Genomic DNA, 17,559 nt, shown 5'->3' on the forward strand with positions numbered 1-17,559 from the left:
TCTTTTTGTAGAGACAGAGTCTCACCATGTGGCCCAGAATAGTCTTGAACTCCTGCCCTCAAGCAATCCTCCTGCCTCAGCCCATATAAGCAATTATTATTTGTCAATTAAAAATAAAATAAGGCGGCCGGGCACGGTGGCTCACACCTGTAATCCCAGCACTTTGGGAGGCTGAGGCAGGTGGATCACGAGGTCAGGAGTTCAAGACCAGCCTGGCCAAGATGGTGAAACTCTGTCTCTACTAAAAATACAAAAATTAGCCAGGCATGATGGCAGGTGCCTGTAATCCCAGCTATTTGGGAGGCTGAGGCAGAGAATTGCTTGAACTAGGGAGGCGGAGACTGCAGTGAGCCGAGATCGCACCACTGCACTCCAGCCTGGGTGACAGAGCGAGACTCCATCTCAAAAATAATATAAGGCTGGGCACGATAGCTCATGCCTGTAATTCCAGGGCTTTGGGAGGCTGAGGCAGGAGGATCACTTGAGCCAGGAGTTCGAAATGAGCCTGGGCAACATGGTGAAACCCCATCTCGACTAAAAATACAAAAGTTAGCTGGGTGTGGTGGCACATGCCTGTGGTCCCGGCTACTCCAGAGGCTGAGGAGGGAGGATTGCTTGAGCCCAGGAGGTAGAGGCTACAGTGAGCCAAGATTGTGCCAGTGCGCTCCAGCCTGGGTGACAGAGTGAGACCTTGCCTCAAAATTCATTAGTTAATTAAAATTAAAATTTAAAAATGTATAAAGAAATACAAAGGATCTAGCCAAAACGCTTTTGACAAAGAACGAAGTTGGAGGCCTAGCACTACATATATTTTGGTTTGGCTTTAGAAGAATGATTTTATGGTATTTAATTTTTTAACATACACAGGCATTGTCAATTTCACTCCTAAATCTATCCATTCAGAACACTGGACAACTGAGCCAAGACACGTGTTCGAGGATGTTCACTGCAGCAACGTTCATGGAAACCACCCACACCCAGGTGTGAGTGAAGGACTTGTTAAGTTATGCTACATCTGAAAGTGTGATACAACACAGCTGGTGGCGGTCTCCAGACCAGGTGGGTCTAAGGACTGGCAAACCACAGCTGTTTGTGCAAATAAAGTTTTATTGGAACATGACCATGGCTGTTCCCTTTTGGGTACCAAGGCGGAGTTGAGAATCTGTGACAGAGGTTTATGCAGCCTGTGAGCCTGGAACATCTGGCCCTTTAAAGGAAAGTTAGCCAATTCTGGGTTATTGTTTATTAATTTGCTAATTAGCAAATTAGTTTGTGTATATTAACATGGGGAAGATGTTCAGGAAATATCACTACGTGAAAAATATCACTAGGTGAAAAGGTAAAAAGTGTCACGTGGAAAACCAGTGCCTCATTCACGCGGCGTCACTTCCCTTTGCCTCAGCATGGGCAGCTTTCCCGCCATGTTGGGAACTAGGGCCCCCTGGAGTGGAAAGGCTGAGATTCCAGGCAGCCTTGATCAGTTCCCATGTGCAGGCCCATCCATGCCTTCCTGGCCAGTTTGCGATGTGGGTTCAAGCCACACCCCTTCCCTGGATTTGGGTCTCCTACTTGTGCTGGCGTGGGTATTGCCCAGCAGAGCCCTGAGGATTTTAGCTGTGTGTCTTCCTTGGGGGTGATATTGCTTTCACTGCCCCTGTCCACCCTGGGAGTGATGGCGGGGGTCGCCTACCTGCCCGCTGTGAAGCAGGTCCCGTTAGCAGCACCGATGGTTGAAAATGCCACAAAAAGTGGAACGACCCAAGAAGCAGGATAGAGAACACGGTCACCAAATGTCTGGTGAGAGAAGCGAGATGAGTCCTGAGGGTCTTTCTCGGCCTCCAAGAGCGGCCGGCCCCCAAAAGCTATTCTGGCCTCCCAGGGGACCCAGGGACCCACCTAACCTCAGGGCACAACCTCTTGACTCCTCCACTGCAGAGAGAGAATGCCATTCACCTATCTCCAGCTATTGTGATGGCAAGAGAAATCTCTTATCCACTACTCCCTGGCATAAATCTTTATTTTATTTTTATTTATTTATTTATTTTTGAGACGGAGTTTCACTCTTGTTGCCCAGGCTGGAGTGCAATGGTGCTGTCTTGGCTCACTGCAACCTCTGCCTCCAGGGGTCAAGCGATTCTCATGCCTCAGCCTCCCAAGTAGCTGAGATTACAGGCGCGTGCCACTACACTCAGCTAATTTTTGTATTTTTAGTAGAGACGGGATTTCACCACGTTGGCCAGGCTGGTCTCGAACTCCTGACCTTGTGATCTGCCCATCTCGGCCTCCCAAAGTGCTGGGATTACAGGCATGAGCCACCATGCCCGGCCAAATCTTTTTTTTTTTTTTTTTTTTTGAGATGGAGCCTCGCTCTGTCACTCCAGCTATTGTGATGGCAAGAGAAATCTCTTATCCACTACTCCCTGGCATAAATCTTTATTTTATTTTTATTTATTTATTTATTTTTGAGACGGAGTTTCACTCTTGTTGCCCAGGCTGGAGTGCAGTGGCGTGATCATGTCTCACTGTAGCCTCAACCTCCTGGGCTCAAGCGATCCTCTTGCCTCAGTCTTCCAAGTAGCTGGGACCACAGGCACTCGCCACCATACCCAGCTGCATAATTCTTGGTCACTTCAATATCCTGACACCTTCACCTCTCACTTCCCTGAACCCCCACTCCAACCGGAATGGCTGAATTCTCCCTCCCACCTTAACAGCCCCCAGTCTCGTGGTCAGTGACCTCAGCACTTACCCAAACTGCGTCTCCTCCACCTTCCAAATCCCCAACACTTGGTTGTCTGTTTGCAACCGCAGAAGGCCCCCAGCCATCTCTTCACTGACCCCAACGCCTCTCACCTCTCACCTTCTATGATTCATTATTATTTAGGGTGGTGCAAAAGTAATTGCCAGTTAAAAACTGGCAATTACTTTTGCACCAGCCTAATATAATGACCTCCCCCGACTCCCTGGCACTTTGTGCCTTTGCTTCATGCTTGCCTGTCGAACCCTCACCCTGGCTAGCCCGGCCCTGCCTCCAGCTCCATGCCGTGTGTGCCCAGTCTGTGTCCCCGTTCATGAATATCGCCCTCCTTCCCTGGGAGGGAGCTCACCTCCAGTGCTGACACCTGCCTTACTCCTTCCCACAAGCCACAGCCCCTGCCAGCAGCGATGCCCGCGCACTCACCACAGCCACAGCCTGGGACTGCAGGAGTTCAGTGGCAGTCATCACGGTGAAGTAGGACACGTTCATGAGGATGTAGCACGCCGTCACCAGGGGGATCCCGATGATAATGGCTAAAGGCAGGTTTCTGGGAGGGGCAATGACACAGAGACCCACATTCAGACCACAGCCTCCCATGGGAGATGGACGCCCTCTCTGAGGCCCTCCCAGGGAGAAGATTCGCAGGTAGCAGAGCCCCAGCAGGAACGTGAGACATTTTCAAATGAGAATGCTGCCTCTCTCAGACTCCAGAGCAGTTCACATGGAACTGTTTATAAAGCAAAATAAGCTAGAGATAAAGGAAGACCAAACTCTTCCCTCCCTTAAGAGCCACTGCTCTGCCCCAAACCAAACCAAACTCTAAGCGTGCATAGTGAACTCATAAGAAACCATTCACTGGCCGGGCGCAGTGGCTCACACCTGTAATCCCAGCACTTTGGGAGGCCAAGATGGGCGAATCTCTTGAGGTCGGGAGTTCAAGACCAGCCTGGCCAACATGGCGAAATCCCATCTCTACTAAAAAAGTACAAAAATGAGTGAGCTGAGATTGCAGCACTGCATTCCAGCCTAGGCAACAGAGCAACTCTGTCTAAAAAAAAAAAAAAAGAAATAATTCACTGTTGGGAAGGGCATCATGGAATACCCAGAGAAGCAGCTCCAGCCTTCACCAAGAGAAGAGAAATCAGGCTGCCCGGCTACTGTCCTCTGCACTGATTCAGCTGTTACCTGTAAGGGTGTCTAAGTTCTTCTGTGATGTAATTGAGTTGATTCCTGGAAAAAGGAAAGTAACAAGCGTCACACACCTTGACTTTCTTTTTCAATTATGAAACCCACAATAATAAATGTTGGCCTCATTTAAGATTCTTTACCAGAGAAAAAAATTCTCCTGCAGGAATTCCAGGTGAATTTATTTCCAGGTTAATGGCCCTGCTAGTGGTGGGGCCTGGGGCCCTACCCAGACCTACACATCTGTCAGCTGGTTGAGCCTTTGCCCTCCTTGGGAATCACACGGATTTTCAAGAATAATCAGGATTAGTGAGTCCCCAGGGTGCTTTGAAAAAATGGAATATTCTTTGTCTGAAAAGGGAATGAAATCTATAAATGCTTTGCAGGAGAGAAGGACCATCATTACAGACAGTCATGCTTCTTCCTTAAAGGACAAAAATGGGCCAGGCATAGTGGCACACGTCTGTAATCCCAGCACTTTGGGAGGCCGAGGTGGGCAGATCACTTGAAGTCAGGAGTTCAAGACTAGCCTGGCCAACATGGTAAAACCTCGTCTCTACTAAAAATACAAAAATTAGCCGTGCATGGTGGCAGGTGCCTGTAATCCCAGCTAGTTGGGAGGCTGAGGCAGGAGAATTGCTTGAACCTTGGGGATTCAAGCAACTGCAGTGAGCCGAGATCTCACCACTGCACTCCAGCCTGGGTAATAGAGTGAGACTCCATCTCAAAAAAAGAAAAGAAAAAAAAAAAAGGACAAAAACAGAGTCTCATCCACTAAACTCAATAAATATATAAAATGTATATGGTATTATTTTTGTAGGGCAGTCCCCCAAACCATAATAGATTCAGAGAGGCTCCCAAACCTAATGATTTTCAAGGTTAAACAGAAGTGCTATTGAGTATTCTTTGTTTAACCAATAGCTTGGGGCTGGGCGCAGTGGCTCACGCCTGTAATCCCAGCACTTTGGGAGGCCGAGGAGAGAGAATTGCTTGAGTGCAGGAGATTGAGAGCAGCTTGGGCAACACAGAGAGACTGTCTCTACAAAGCATAAAAATAAAAAATTATCAGGGCATGGCAGCTCCTATCTGTAGTCCTAGCTACTCAGGAGGCTGAGGCAGGAAGCTGGCTTGAGCCCAGGAGTTTGCGGCTGCAGTGAGCTATGATCACGCCATTGCACTCCAGCCTGGGTGACCAAGTGAGATCCTGTCTCTAAAAAAAAAAAAAAAAACCAAAACAAAACAGAAAACCTGAGCTTGGGCCCTGGCTGCCTCTGATTTGGCTGAGCCTGTGTTGGCCCAGTGAGGGTTCTACACAGAGCACTCTGAGCAGGTGTCTCAGGGAATAAAGGGGAGAGGTTGTCACATGCTTCACAAAAAGGAAATGTGAGGGTGAATGTCAGAGTCACACCACACCCCAGAAAGGGGAACTCATTGTTTTCCATGACAGGTGGAGTTAAAGTCACCTGGAGAACCCCACCCACCCCCAGACTCGGGTCATCTCAGGACACCTCACCATCCATCATAGGCCCAGAGTCCATTGTAAAACGCCAGGCTGATGGCTCCCACAGACAGCTGGGCGCCCTCGAAAGAATTTTCAAAATTCTTTGTGTTTCCTGTAATGAAGCCAGACAGTGAACGGTGGGTGTCAGCCAGGCAGATCTTGAGTGCATCTCCACGGGAAAGAAGGGCATGATTGTGACCCCAGCTTATTAAACATGCCCTGAAACTAAGGATCCCTCCCACCGAGTTCCTGCCATGCTTCCTTGGAGATGGGCTCGTGAGGCAAGGCTGCTCCTGCTCCCAGTGGAAGGGCATTTGTTGTGTGCCCGTGCAGGGCCCACCCTCCCGTGGGTCACCTTGGGCCAGGAGCACGAGCCCGCTGATGATGATGATGGCCACGATCACCAGCTTGGCCGCGGTGAAGATGTTCTGGACGTAGCTTCCCAGCCGCACGCTCAGTGAGTTCACCGTCGAGATGAACACTGGATGGGTGGGGACAGTTTCTGCATTTATGGTTTTCAGCAAAGCCCTGGAGAGAGTCTCCTGTCTTTTATATATTTTTTAATTTTTTTAATTTTTTTTTTGAGATGGAGTCTCTGTCACCCAGGCTGGAGAGCAGTGGTGTGATCTCAGCTCACGATCTCAGCAATCTTTGCCTCCCCGGTTCAAGCAATTCTCCTGCCTCAGCCTCCTGAGTAGCTAGGATGACAGGTGCACGCCACCATGCCCGGCTAATTTTTGTATTTTTAGTAGAGAGCTTGTCTGGAGGTTCTAGCAGGGGAGCACAGCTACTCATATACCCTTGACCGAAGACCAGTCCTCCTCTATCAGGGATGGCCATCCGCTTCCACCGAGTGCGCAGCTTCAGGAGGGACGCACGTGGAGCAGTGAGGGAGGAAGAGGACACGCCTAGCCAGCCAGATCACCTGAATCAACCCTGGCGATCAGTGGGGTGACAGATGTCCCTGCCAGATCGCCCTCACATCCAATTTTTGTAATTTTATTTTTATTTATTTATTTATTTGAGATGGAGTCTCACTCTGTAGTCCAGGCTGGAGTGTAATGGCACAGTCTCAGCTCAATGCAACCTCCACCTCCCGGGTTCAAGGAATTCTCCTGCCTCTCTCAGTCTCCCCAGTAGCTGGGATTACAGGCACGCACTACCCCACCACCCCCCTCCCCCGCCCTGCTAATTTTTGTATTTTAGTAGAAACGGGGTTTTGCCATGTTGGCCAGGCTGGTCTTGAACTCATGACCTCAAGTAATCCACCTACCTTGGCCTCCCAAAGTGCTAGGATTACAGGCGTGGGCCACCGCACCTAGCCTCTTTTATTTTTTGAGATAGGATCCAAGGCTCAAGTGATCCCCCCTCCTCAGCCTCCCAAGTAGCTGGGATGCCAGGTGCATGCCACCACACCCAGCTAATGTTTTTATTTTTTGTAGAGGCAAGGGTCTCACTGTGTTGACCAGGCTGATCTCAAACTCTTGGCCTCAAGCGATCCTCCCACCTCAGCCTCCCAAAGTGGTGAGATTCCAAGCATGAGCCACTGCCTGCGGTCCACCCCTACTCCCCCACCAGCCACCATATTCTCTCCCAAATTCCAAGAGGGCAGATCCGAACATGGGAGTTTAAGGACCTTTTAAAAGAACCTGGAGATGACCTTAGCCAGGCTGCCTCAGATGGCGAAAAGTTATCAGGGCATGATAAGCAGCCTCCCGAGTAGCTGGGATTACAGGCACCTGCCACCATGCCGGGAGAAGAAGCTGGGCCCTGAGCCAAGGCTCTGCCCTGCAGGACAGCCAGCGGCACCCCTCCCTGCAGCCCCCACGGGCCTGGGGGTCCCCAGTGTGCAGCACCCACAGGTACCGCAAAGGCTGATGCCAGGCCCTGCCTGGGCTCTCGCCAGAGACTTTAGCTCACTGGGGAGGAGCTGAGGGCGGAGTCCCCAGACACCCTCTATGCCAGGTCTTTTCTGACCCCTGCCCTGGGCTCGGGTACTCACAGATGGCGGCGGCGGCCAGGCATTTCACAACGAGTTGAGGAGGCTTGCAGCCCGCATAGAAGGGCGCGCACACATACTCGGAGAAGCTGAGGCAGATGATGGCGAAGGATGAGGGCTTGATGACGATCAGGCTGGCCCAGGAGAAGAGGTAGGCGGGGATGGGCCCGTAGGCCTCCATCAGGTAGGGATACTCGCCTCCTGACTTGGTGATCATTGTGCCAAGCTCCGCAAAGCACAGGGCGCCTGGAACACAGAGAGGAAGGGCTCACAGGCCCCTTGTGAGGCACTGCCCCGGCCCCAGGGAGCCTTCCTCCCCCTGGAGGCTGCGCTTGTATGGGAGGGGCCCACCGTGGTCCACCCTCGCTGGACGGCCCTGATCTCCGGCGTTGGACACTCAGTCCAGCCTGATTTACACCTGTTTGCCACACATGTGCCAAAAAGGATAGTGGCAGGGTGAGGGCTGGCACAGGTAGCACCTGCCTGGCGTGCCCCTGCATGCTTCCGGGGCTGCACCAGGCACCCAAGTCTCTTTACCCAGCGTCGCGAGGACCCCGCAAGCCGCCCATACGATGAGGCAGGGCCCCACAGCTTCCGTGTTGCTGAGCACAGACTTGGGGGAAACGAAGATCCCAGAGCCAATGATGGTGCCCACGATGATGGAGATGCCACTGATGAGGCCCAGCTGGGTGTGGAGGAAGGAAGAGGGCGTTAGTGCCACGCCTGGACCCAGCCCAGAAGGCCAGGCGCCACCCTGCCTCGGTATGGCCAGGGCAGCCCCAGCCAAAGCCCATGCCCCAGGCGCTTCCACCCTGGGTGGCTGCCCTGGCAACACCAGGGCGCCGCTCCCGGAGCTTTGCTTACATTAACGTGATTAATTCTCGTGACAGCCCCGCGAGCTGGCCACACTGTGCCACCCCCATGGTACAGAGGAGGACACTGAGGCACAGAAAGGTTAGGAGGCTGTCTGGGGTTTACAGCTAGAGAGGGGGAGACCCGGCTCAGGTTCCACGTGCCTAACCATGATCCTGTGCCCTCAGTGAAAAGGCTGACTTGGCAACAGCTCGCCAATGAGAAAGGCCCTTGGGATACGCCTCTGAGCTGGGTGGAGGAGAAAGGAGTGCGCCACCAAAGCCCGGGGAAGTCAGGGCCTAGAGTCCTGGCCAGAGACTCCATGCAGGGTGAGCAACGGAGGCCTCCCAGAAACAGAAACATTCGGGGACTGTGAAATAAAGATCATAGCTCACTGCAGCCTCGAACTCCTGGCCTCAAATGATCCTCCCAACTCAGCCTCCCAAAGTGCTGGGATTGCAGGCATAAGCCACCGTGCCTGGCCCAGTGCCATTTGCTAGGATGTGAGCTTTCTAAGAACAGAACCCAGCTCAAAGAGACACTGGATGGTTCCATTCCCGTGAAGTTCAAGAACAGGTGAAACTAATCCACAGCCATAGGAATTCAGGGCTGGGGCCCTGCCTAGAAAAGGGCAAGAGGGAGCTTTCTGGGGTGGTACATCTGTCAAAATTCACCAAACTCAGCACTAAAGATTTGTACATTTTGGCCAGGTGCGGTGGCTCATGCCTGTAATCCCAGCACTTTGGGAGGCCGAGGCAGGCGGATCACCTGAGGTTGGGAGTTCGAGACCAGCCTGGCCAACATGGAGAAACCCCGTCTCTACTAAAAAAAATACAAAAATCAGCCAGGCATTTAAGGTGCGCACCTGTTCCTAGCTGCTTAGGAGGCTGAGGCAGGAGAATCTCTTGAACCCAGGAGGTGGAGGTTGCAGTGAGCCACTACACTCCAGCCTGGGTGACAATGAGACTGTCTCAAAAAAAAAAAAAACTGCACATTTCACTGTATGTAAACTACACACCAATCAAGGAGGGAAAAAAAGTCCAACTCAAGCCCTACTCATAACACCTGTCCTCAGAAGCGGCCCCGGCCAGATCTCCAGAGCCTGAAGTTTAAGCGCCTGTGTTCACCTGTCTGGGAAGAGGCAGGGCTTGAAGTCAGATCGCAGGGGATGAGGGGCTCCCAGCTGCAGGCTGCCACCCTGGGGACTCTGCACACACCAGCGGATCCCTAGGGAGCAGCGTCAGCTTTCAGGGCCAGGGCACATTTCCAGGACAGGGAGGGGACGGGCTCAGGTCTCCTCATCTCAGCCCTGCCCAGGACTGGCAGTTTGGCTCCAGAATCCTCCCTCCTGCTGAGGGACTGCCTGGGTTCTGATGTGGGTGAGGTCTGCATTCACCCTGAAGCTGCCTGAGGGGTAGACCCAGCTCAGATTTTCGGTTTTTAGAGTCAGGGTCTCACTCTGTCACCTAGGCTTGGAGTGCAATGGCGCGATCATGACTCACTGCAGCGTCGACCTCCTGGGCTCAGGTGATCCTCCCACCTCAGCCTCCCAAAGTGCTAAGGTTACAGGTGTGTGCCGCCACACCTGTCCCCAGCTCAGAATCTGGGGATTTCTCAGCTGTGCTCTGTGGCCACTGGGCCCACCAGGGTTCCAAGAGGCCCTTGCTGAGATCAGGCCTGAGACTGGCAGAGAGGGACGGTGCTGCAGCCCATCGTCTGCCTCCTGGGGACCCAGTCCCAGGCCAAGCCTTCAGGCCACTGCCAGCCCCCTGGTCAAGCCCTAAAGCTTTGGTCCCGTCCCTCCTCCATCCCCTCTGCTGCCAGGCATGGGAGCTCTCGGAGGCCCCGCCCACACCTCTGCCCTGGAAGCAGAAGCCATCCTGAGCTCACCTGGGGCTGCCTTTCCTCATCCTAGGAGTCTGAAGCCCTCCCCGCCCCTCCATGCTCAGCAACTGCTGCTCCCAACTGCCTGAGACTGGCGCCGTGTGCTGTGTGGAGCTCCTTTCTGCCTTCCCCTGCAGCCCCAAGGCTCCCTTCCCCTCCAGGCCCAGGGCTAGCCCCAGCTGCTCACTGCAGCCCAACTCAGAGTGGCTGTCCCTGATAGATGCCTCTAAGACAGAACGGGCTATGCCGGGGGCGGTACTTCCCATCACTACAGCCATTCAGACGTAAGAAGGACAGGCATTTAGAGGAGACTCAACCATCAGAACGCCCTCTCTGGCTGGGCACAGTGACTCACGCCTATAATCCCAGCACTTTGGGAGCCCGAGGTGGGAGGATCGCTTGATCCCAGGAGTTTCAGACCAGCCTGGGCGACACAGCAAGACACTGACTCTACAGAAAAATTTTTTGAAAATTTAAAAATTTGGCAGGGCATTGTGGTGCGCCCCTGTAGTCCCAGCTACTCAGGAGGCTGAGGCAGGAGGACTGCTTGAGCCCAGGAGGTCGAGGCTGTGTGAGCTATGATTGCACGACTGCACTCCAGCCTGGGTGACAGAGCAAGACCCTGTTTCTAAAATTTTTTTTTCTTTAATTTTTAAAAAGAAGGCCCTTTCTGACCCTTCCTGGAAAGGCCATTAGTTTGAACAAAAATACTGGCCCCTCTAGACACTTGCCCAACACACAAAAGCACCTATGTATGAACTTAAAATAATATGCAAGCCAGGCAAGTTGGCTCATGCCTGTAATCCCAACACTTTGGGAGGCCGAGGTGGGTGGATCACTTGAGGCCAGGAATTGGAGACCAGCCTGGCCAACATGGTGAAACCTCGTCTCTACTAAAAATACAAAAATTAGCCAGGCATAGTGACACATGCCTGTAGTCCCAGCTACTCAGGAGACTGAAGCAGGAGAATTGCTTGAACCCAGGAAGCAGAGGTTGCAGTGAGCTGAGATCACACTACTGCACTCCAGCCTGGGTGACAGAGCAAAACTCTGTCTCAAAAAAAAAAAAAAAAAAAGAATATGCAGCCGGTTGCAGTGGCACACGCCTGTAATCCCAGCACTTTGGGAGGCCGAGGCAGGAGGATCACCTGAGCTCAGGAGTTCGAAACCAGCCTGGCCAACATGGCGAAACCCGGTCTCTACTAAAAATACAAAAATTAGCCGGGTGTGGTGGCGGGCGCCTGTAATCACAGCTACTCGGGAGGCTGAGTCAGAAGAATCCCTTGAACCAGGGAGGTGGAGGTTGCAGTGAGCCGAGATGGCACCACTGCACTCTAGCCTGGGTAACAGAGCAACACTCCATCTCAAAAAAAAAAAAAAAAAAAAGAAGATGCAGAGTTCCCTGGCGAGAGGGAAAGAGAAGTAAGTCCAGAGATTATCCCTTTAAAGATGTACTTCACAAATCAAAGAGCACATCTTCTGCCGTGTCACTAGGGATCGGCCCGGATTTCACTGCCTGCACCCCTTGTTCAGACCCCTTTGCCTAACCTGCAAAGGGCCTGCCCCGCCAGAGACCGCCTTACCTCCTTTTGGAGACTGGTGGTCTTAGGCTCTTGGCTCTGGATCGACTTCTCATCCTCTCTCCGCTTTCTCAGGCCAGTATCCCCCATGTTTCCTCCTGCTGGTTCCAGGAGACTGCAAGGAGGGCGCACAGCTAAATCTTGGATCAGCGGCAGCAGACAAGACACAAGTGCAAGCTCGGCCTGGACTAGGGGAGCTGGCTCCAAAAGCACAGTGTTGGTTATTGCTGCAGGTGGGGGCCACTGCCAGTCCCTCAGGGCTCACGCGCTGGGCCCCAGAGTCAAAGTCAGTCATTAACATTGTCCAGGCAGGGGAACACAGCTCCCCGCTGCTCTCCAAAGCTCAGCTGCTTGCTTAGCTCTCTCCCAGACAGGCCCCGGGAGCCTCCTGGCCCACGTGCCTGTGCCTTGAAAGTCATTCTACTTCTATGGTCCAACTTCATTTTTTTTTTCAAAAGTAAAAAAATATTTAACAACATCCTGGGCTGGGCACAGTGGCTCAGGCCTGTAATCCTAGCACTTTGGGAGGCCGAGGTGGGCGGATCACTTGAGCCCAGGAGTTTGAGACCAGCCTGGCTAACATGGCGAAACTCCATCTCTACTAAATATGCAAAAAAAAAAAAAAAATTACCTGGGCATGGTGGCGGGTGCCTGTAATCCCAGCTACTTGGGAGGCTGAGGCAAAAGAAGCACTTGAACCCGGGAGGCAGAGGCTGCAGTGAGCCAAGATCGTGCCACTGCACTCCAGCCTGGGCCACAGAGCGAGATTCTGTTTCAAAAAAATAAAATATAAAAAATAAAAAAATGAAAATATTGTGGAATGTATTTATCAGAATCAAGTCCAGGTAAGGAGTGTCTGTCTTATAATTCCTTCCCAAGATTAAAGGCACTCCCATACATCACAGATCCACAATACAGGTACTTTTTCTTTGTACTTTTTAAATTTTTACAATATTTTTTATAAACACGGGAGTCTCGCTATTTGCCCAGGCTGGCCTCCAACTCCTGGGCTCAAGCAGTCCTTCCATCTCGGCCTCCCAAAGGGCTGGGATTTCAGGGGTGAGCCACCGCTCCTGGCCAGGTGCTTTTTCATTGAGTGATGAAAGGAATGAAAACATTGCCGAGGAAACCCAGTTCCAGACTGAATCAGTAGATAACCATGCACCACTGTACCCTCTCTCTAAATAAATTCTCTGTCCAGGCCCCGGCCAGGAGAGCCATGAGCCTTTCTATCACCCATTGACCTTACCTTCCTCCGTGACCCTGCAGAGCCAGAGGAGCTGCGGCCCAGCTGACCGCCCGTGCCTGCACGGTCCAACACTAGGAATGGCCATGTCTTGTGCCCAGGAGCGAAGGAAGAAGTCCAGAAGGTACAGAGGTCAATAAGGGTAATTATTAAACCCTTATTAAACTTTTTTTTTTTGCAATGAAGCTTAGATACGCCACACAAAAAACGGGAGGGTCAGGCAGACCAATTTCTCTCCAAAACCATTTTTGTTTTGTTCATTTGTGTCTAGGTCAGATTATTTTTTTAAAACCAGATGGTCCCAAATCGTCTACACTTTTTACCTAAAGATAAAATAAATTATGCCTTCTTTTATCTTTGGGAATCAGAGGAGATAAACTTTGGAACCAATTCTCTAATTGCCTTAATAGGCTGTATTTAAAACCCAAGTCAGGCAGCTCAAACAGGAACTGCTGTGTGTGAGTAACTCAGCTGTTGGTCAGTTTCCTCCCCGCCCAGGAATTTCCCCCAAGCCACAGGCCTGCCTCTGGCTGAGCAGGTGAGAGCGGTTGAACCCATCCCACTCCTCTTTACCAGTGATGGGGCTTCACCACTTGGAATCACAAGCAGGCCTGAGGCAATGCAGGCCCCTGCGTCCTTCCTGCAGCTGCGGCCAAACGCCCGTCAGGTTTGGCTGTGGTGCTGTTCAGGTAGCCATGTCCTGGCTCATCACAAGGGACACAAAACTTTCCCCATCGGGGAAACGGAGGGGGACAGGCAACACAAGGCCAGGAAGCTCCGGTCCCCATCCAGGGCTGCCAGGGTCTGGATCTCTCTGGGAGGGAGCAGAGGTTCTCCTGCACTGCGATTGGACCTAGGCTCAGGCGGCAGCCTCAGGGGTCAGCACTAAGCCCTTTCAGATAGGGAAGGAAGCACCTTATGAGACCTTATGAGACAGCCTGGCACAGCATAAGCACTGCGTCTGAAGCATCGTAGCTGTTACCTTCAGCCAAAACTCTGGTAGTTTTGCCTTGGGCCAAACTTAACTGCATCCCAGATATCAAATGGAAGCAAAGGTCAGAGATGGAAGGAGCTGGGCCAGTCTCTGGGGGTCAGTTTAGGAGCAGTTTGGGGCAAACAGACCTGAGAGAGGCACAGGTTTCTCTGAAAGCCGTCTGCAGAGCACAGGGACCCTTGGTGTCCCAGAGGCAGGGTCCTGACTTAGAAGTTTGTCACCTCCCATCTTGGGAGGGCCCAGCCTGTTTACCTGCCTGCCATGCCCAGAGCCCTGAGCAGAGAGGCTGGCGGCAGGTCCTGCCACCCTAGACAGAACCTGCCCACCGGCTTGCTGGGGTCACTCCTAATGCTGCAGCACTCATCATAGCACCTGGCACATCCATGTTGGCAAAACACCACAGAATACCCCCTGGGTCAAAAGTGATCCTGGCAGGCTGACAGGAGACCACATGAGGAGGGCAGGGTGGGGCAGTGGTCCCCCGCTGGGGCCAGACAGCCCTGCAACCTCACCCACTACCCACATGGGCTCAGGCAGCGCTGCCAGGATCAGGGTCTGAATCTGCAAAGCGGGGCTAGCAACAGGCGCCTCCTCACGGAACACATTGAACTTGCGTGTTCCATGAATGTCCAGGACCAGCCCTCTGGTCTTCCTGGGCCTCTTCCAAGTGCCGAGTCTGGAACGTCGGGGTGTGAGGGTCCCTTGTAAGTCAGAAATCTCCACTTCAGTTCATTTTGGGTCCACGGTGAGCATTTCTTAAGCCTGTTTCTTTTTTTGTTTTTTTTGTTTTGTTTTGTTTTTTGAGACGGAGTCTCACTCTTTCACCCAGGCTGGAGTGCAGTGGCGCGATCTCGGCTCACTGCAGGCTCCGCCCCCCGGGGTTCACGCCATTCTCCTGCCTCAGCCTCCCTTGTAGCTGGGACTACAGGTGCCTGCCACCTCGCCCGGCTAATTTTTTGTATTTTTAGTAGAGACGGGGTTTCACCGTGTTAGCCAGGATGGTCTCGATCTCCTGACCTTGTGATCCGCCCGCCTCGGCCTCCCAAAGTGCTGGGATTACGGGCGTGAGCCACTGCGCCCGGCCCAAGCCTGTTTCTTAAAGTTGTGTTTTTCACCGCAGTCCCACCCTCTCCCTCCCTTGAATACATAGAAAGTATTCAAGTAATTCTCATAAGCTCTTCCTCATGGAAAATAATACAGATTTCATTTAAAAAGCAAAATTTTCCTCAGTTCTTGAAGACCATTGGTTCATTGTGTATCCAGTGCTTCTGCCATGTGGCTAAAGTTTCACCTCCCTGCTGTCAAATTTTTTTTTTTTTTTTTTTAGATGGAGTCTCACTCTGTTGCCCAGGCTGGAGTGCAGTGGCACGATCTCGGCTCACTGCAACCTCTGCCTCCTGGGTTCAAGTGATTCTTCTGTCTCAACCTCCTGAGTAGCTGGGATTACAGGCATCCACCACCATGCCTGGCTAATTTTTTGTATTTTTAGTAGAGGTGGGGTTTCACCATGTTGGCCAGGTTGGTCTTGAACTCCTGACCTCAAGTAATCCACCCATTTCAGCCTCCCAAAGTGCTGGGATTACAGGTGTGAGCCACCACACCCAGCCAACCACTCTATTTCTTAAGTTTCTGCTAAAGACTCTTGACCTTCATTTTCAACCCGTGCTTTTCCCTTCCGATTGCAAAAATGCTTGCAGTGTGAAGATCTTCACACCATCTACATTTTCTTATATTTGGTGCACATTTGGTTTCAGTTGGGGAGGGTAAAATGCTTCTCTCCACCCTTCTGGGTTCTTTGGTTGGGCTTCGAATTGAGACTAATGGGATGAAAACTGTTTTAATTATGTGTATATGCAACAGAGTCCCACAAAATAAGAGACTTGAAGAAGGGCCAGATGACTAAACCCTATATAGCATCCTGAGCTATATAAGGATTAGGGACTTGGGGCTTCTGGGGCAGGTAGGGACTAGTAATGGGATGGTGAGGGGAGGAAATGCATGGCGAATAAAGATCATCTTGTTATGCAGATATAAGTCTCTAGGGTAATAAAAGTTGTCTCTTCCTGGTACAGATACTTGTACTAATGTAGATTTCCTTCATGACATAAATTTCTTTTGCAAAGGGCAGCTTTTCAGAGCTACACCTGTTGTGTCTGCAGTTTCTCAGAATAAACCAGCTCAAAATATTCCAAAGAAGTATAATTTGGGGTGATATATATCTGGTCTCCTACAGTCATATTTTGGGGGTGGTGTGTCCTGAGCCCCAACATTTCCTTCTCCTGTGATGGTTTGTGTCTGAGACAGGGTCTCTTGCTCCCATGCTAGAGTGCAATGGTGTGATCACGGCTCACTCCAGGCTTGACCTCTTGGGCTCAAGCGATCCTCCCATTTCAGCCTCTCAAAGTGCTGAGATTACAGGCGTAAGCCATTGCACCTGGCCTCCTGTGATGGTTTTAAAAACGTCTTTAATCCCATAGTGTCAGTCCATTTCTGCACAGCCTCTGGGCTGCCCTGCTGGGTCTTGTTCTCTAATTCACTGTCCTCATGACAGAGGCAGGGTCTTGGGCAAACATTCAGGCAGAGGCTGAATCTTCCTTTACCGCTGAAAGCTTGTTCCAGACCTGCCTTCAAGTTTTCACTTTCTCCTATTCATTAAGTTCACTCGGTCTTGTATTCCTTCCCACTGCTGCTGACAGTAGCACTTTGGGATTTGGAGGGGGACTCAAAAGACAGAAATAACTGGCATACTACCACAGATAGAAGAGGTGTTTGTTCCCTTACTACCTGAATTCCAACCGGAACAACTTGTGATGAGTTGGCGATGTGCAAAGCCTTTCGATGTCAGAGACGTGCTGTCTAGCCATAAAACAATTAGCAAGGAAAGCATAAACATAATTTCAAAACTCTTATCTAGGAACAATCTATATATATCCAACAACTATTGGAATAGTACAATCCTGCCTTCGAACTTTGTCCATCATTTTTATGTGTTCCAAGTAATATGGTTTTTCATTAAATAACCTGCATGGGGAAGACAGTTACAGCATGCTGTCAAAACATGACTTCCCATCCTGCTCCCTTCCCCACTGACCTTGTCACTATTCATGGTCGCTGCCTCTTTTCTCAACCATGGTGGCCACACATGATGAAAGTTGTGATTGTTGCTGATTTTGGGGAAAGAGGGTTCTGTGTCATCAAACATCTTTAATAAAGAGTTACTATTTTGGGGGCCGGGTGCTGTGGCTGTGCGCCTGTCATCTCAGCACTTTGTGAGGCCGAGGCAGGGGGATTGCTTGAGGCCAGGAGTTTGAGACCAACCTGGGCAACATAGCAAGCCCCTGTCTTTGCGAAAAGAATTTAAAAATATTATCCAGACATGATGGTGTGCACCTATAGTCCCAGCTACCCTTGGGAGGCTGGGGCGGGAGGACTGCTTGAGTCCAGGAGTTCAAGGCTGCAGTGAGCTACGATCGTGCCACTAGACTCCAGTCTGGGTTACAGATGGAGACTCTAACATAGGAAGTTACCATTTTTTGTAATCTCGTTTCTGTCTGCCCAGT

The 17,559-nt window shown here is 51.4% G+C and overlaps 1 protein-coding gene across 4 annotated transcripts in view; it reads right to left on the reverse strand.

Annotated features, from left to right (window-relative positions):
- Nucleotides 1-17,559, reverse strand: part of SLC7A9 (solute carrier family 7 member 9) — a 40,822-nt gene that overhangs the window by 19,288 nt on the left and 3,975 nt on the right. For 2 of the 4 annotated variants that reach the window (XM_063614085.1, XM_055237113.2), the window contains exons 2-9: nt 11,763-11,874; nt 7,981-8,128; nt 7,447-7,689; nt 5,800-5,925; nt 5,457-5,556; nt 3,944-3,988; nt 3,182-3,305; nt 1,691-1,794 (exon numbers count right to left, since the gene is read on the reverse strand). In XM_063614085.1, the coding sequence (XP_063470155.1) occupies nt 1,691-1,794; nt 3,182-3,305; nt 3,944-3,988; nt 5,457-5,556; nt 5,800-5,925; nt 7,447-7,689; nt 7,981-8,128; nt 11,763-11,874 (1,002 nt within the window). Of the gene's footprint in view, nt 1-1,690; nt 1,795-3,181; nt 3,306-3,943; nt 3,989-5,456; nt 5,557-5,799; nt 5,926-7,446; nt 7,690-7,980; nt 8,129-11,762; nt 11,875-12,390; nt 12,525-17,559 lie in introns of those variants that run through there. The other 2 variants (XM_063614086.1, XM_063614087.1) reach the window with 2 other exon arrangements.

This window comes from Symphalangus syndactylus, chromosome 13 (genome assembly GCF_028878055.3).
Source record: "Symphalangus syndactylus isolate Jambi chromosome 13, NHGRI_mSymSyn1-v2.1_pri, whole genome shotgun sequence".
NCBI lineage: Eukaryota > Metazoa > Chordata > Mammalia > Primates > Hylobatidae > Symphalangus > Symphalangus syndactylus.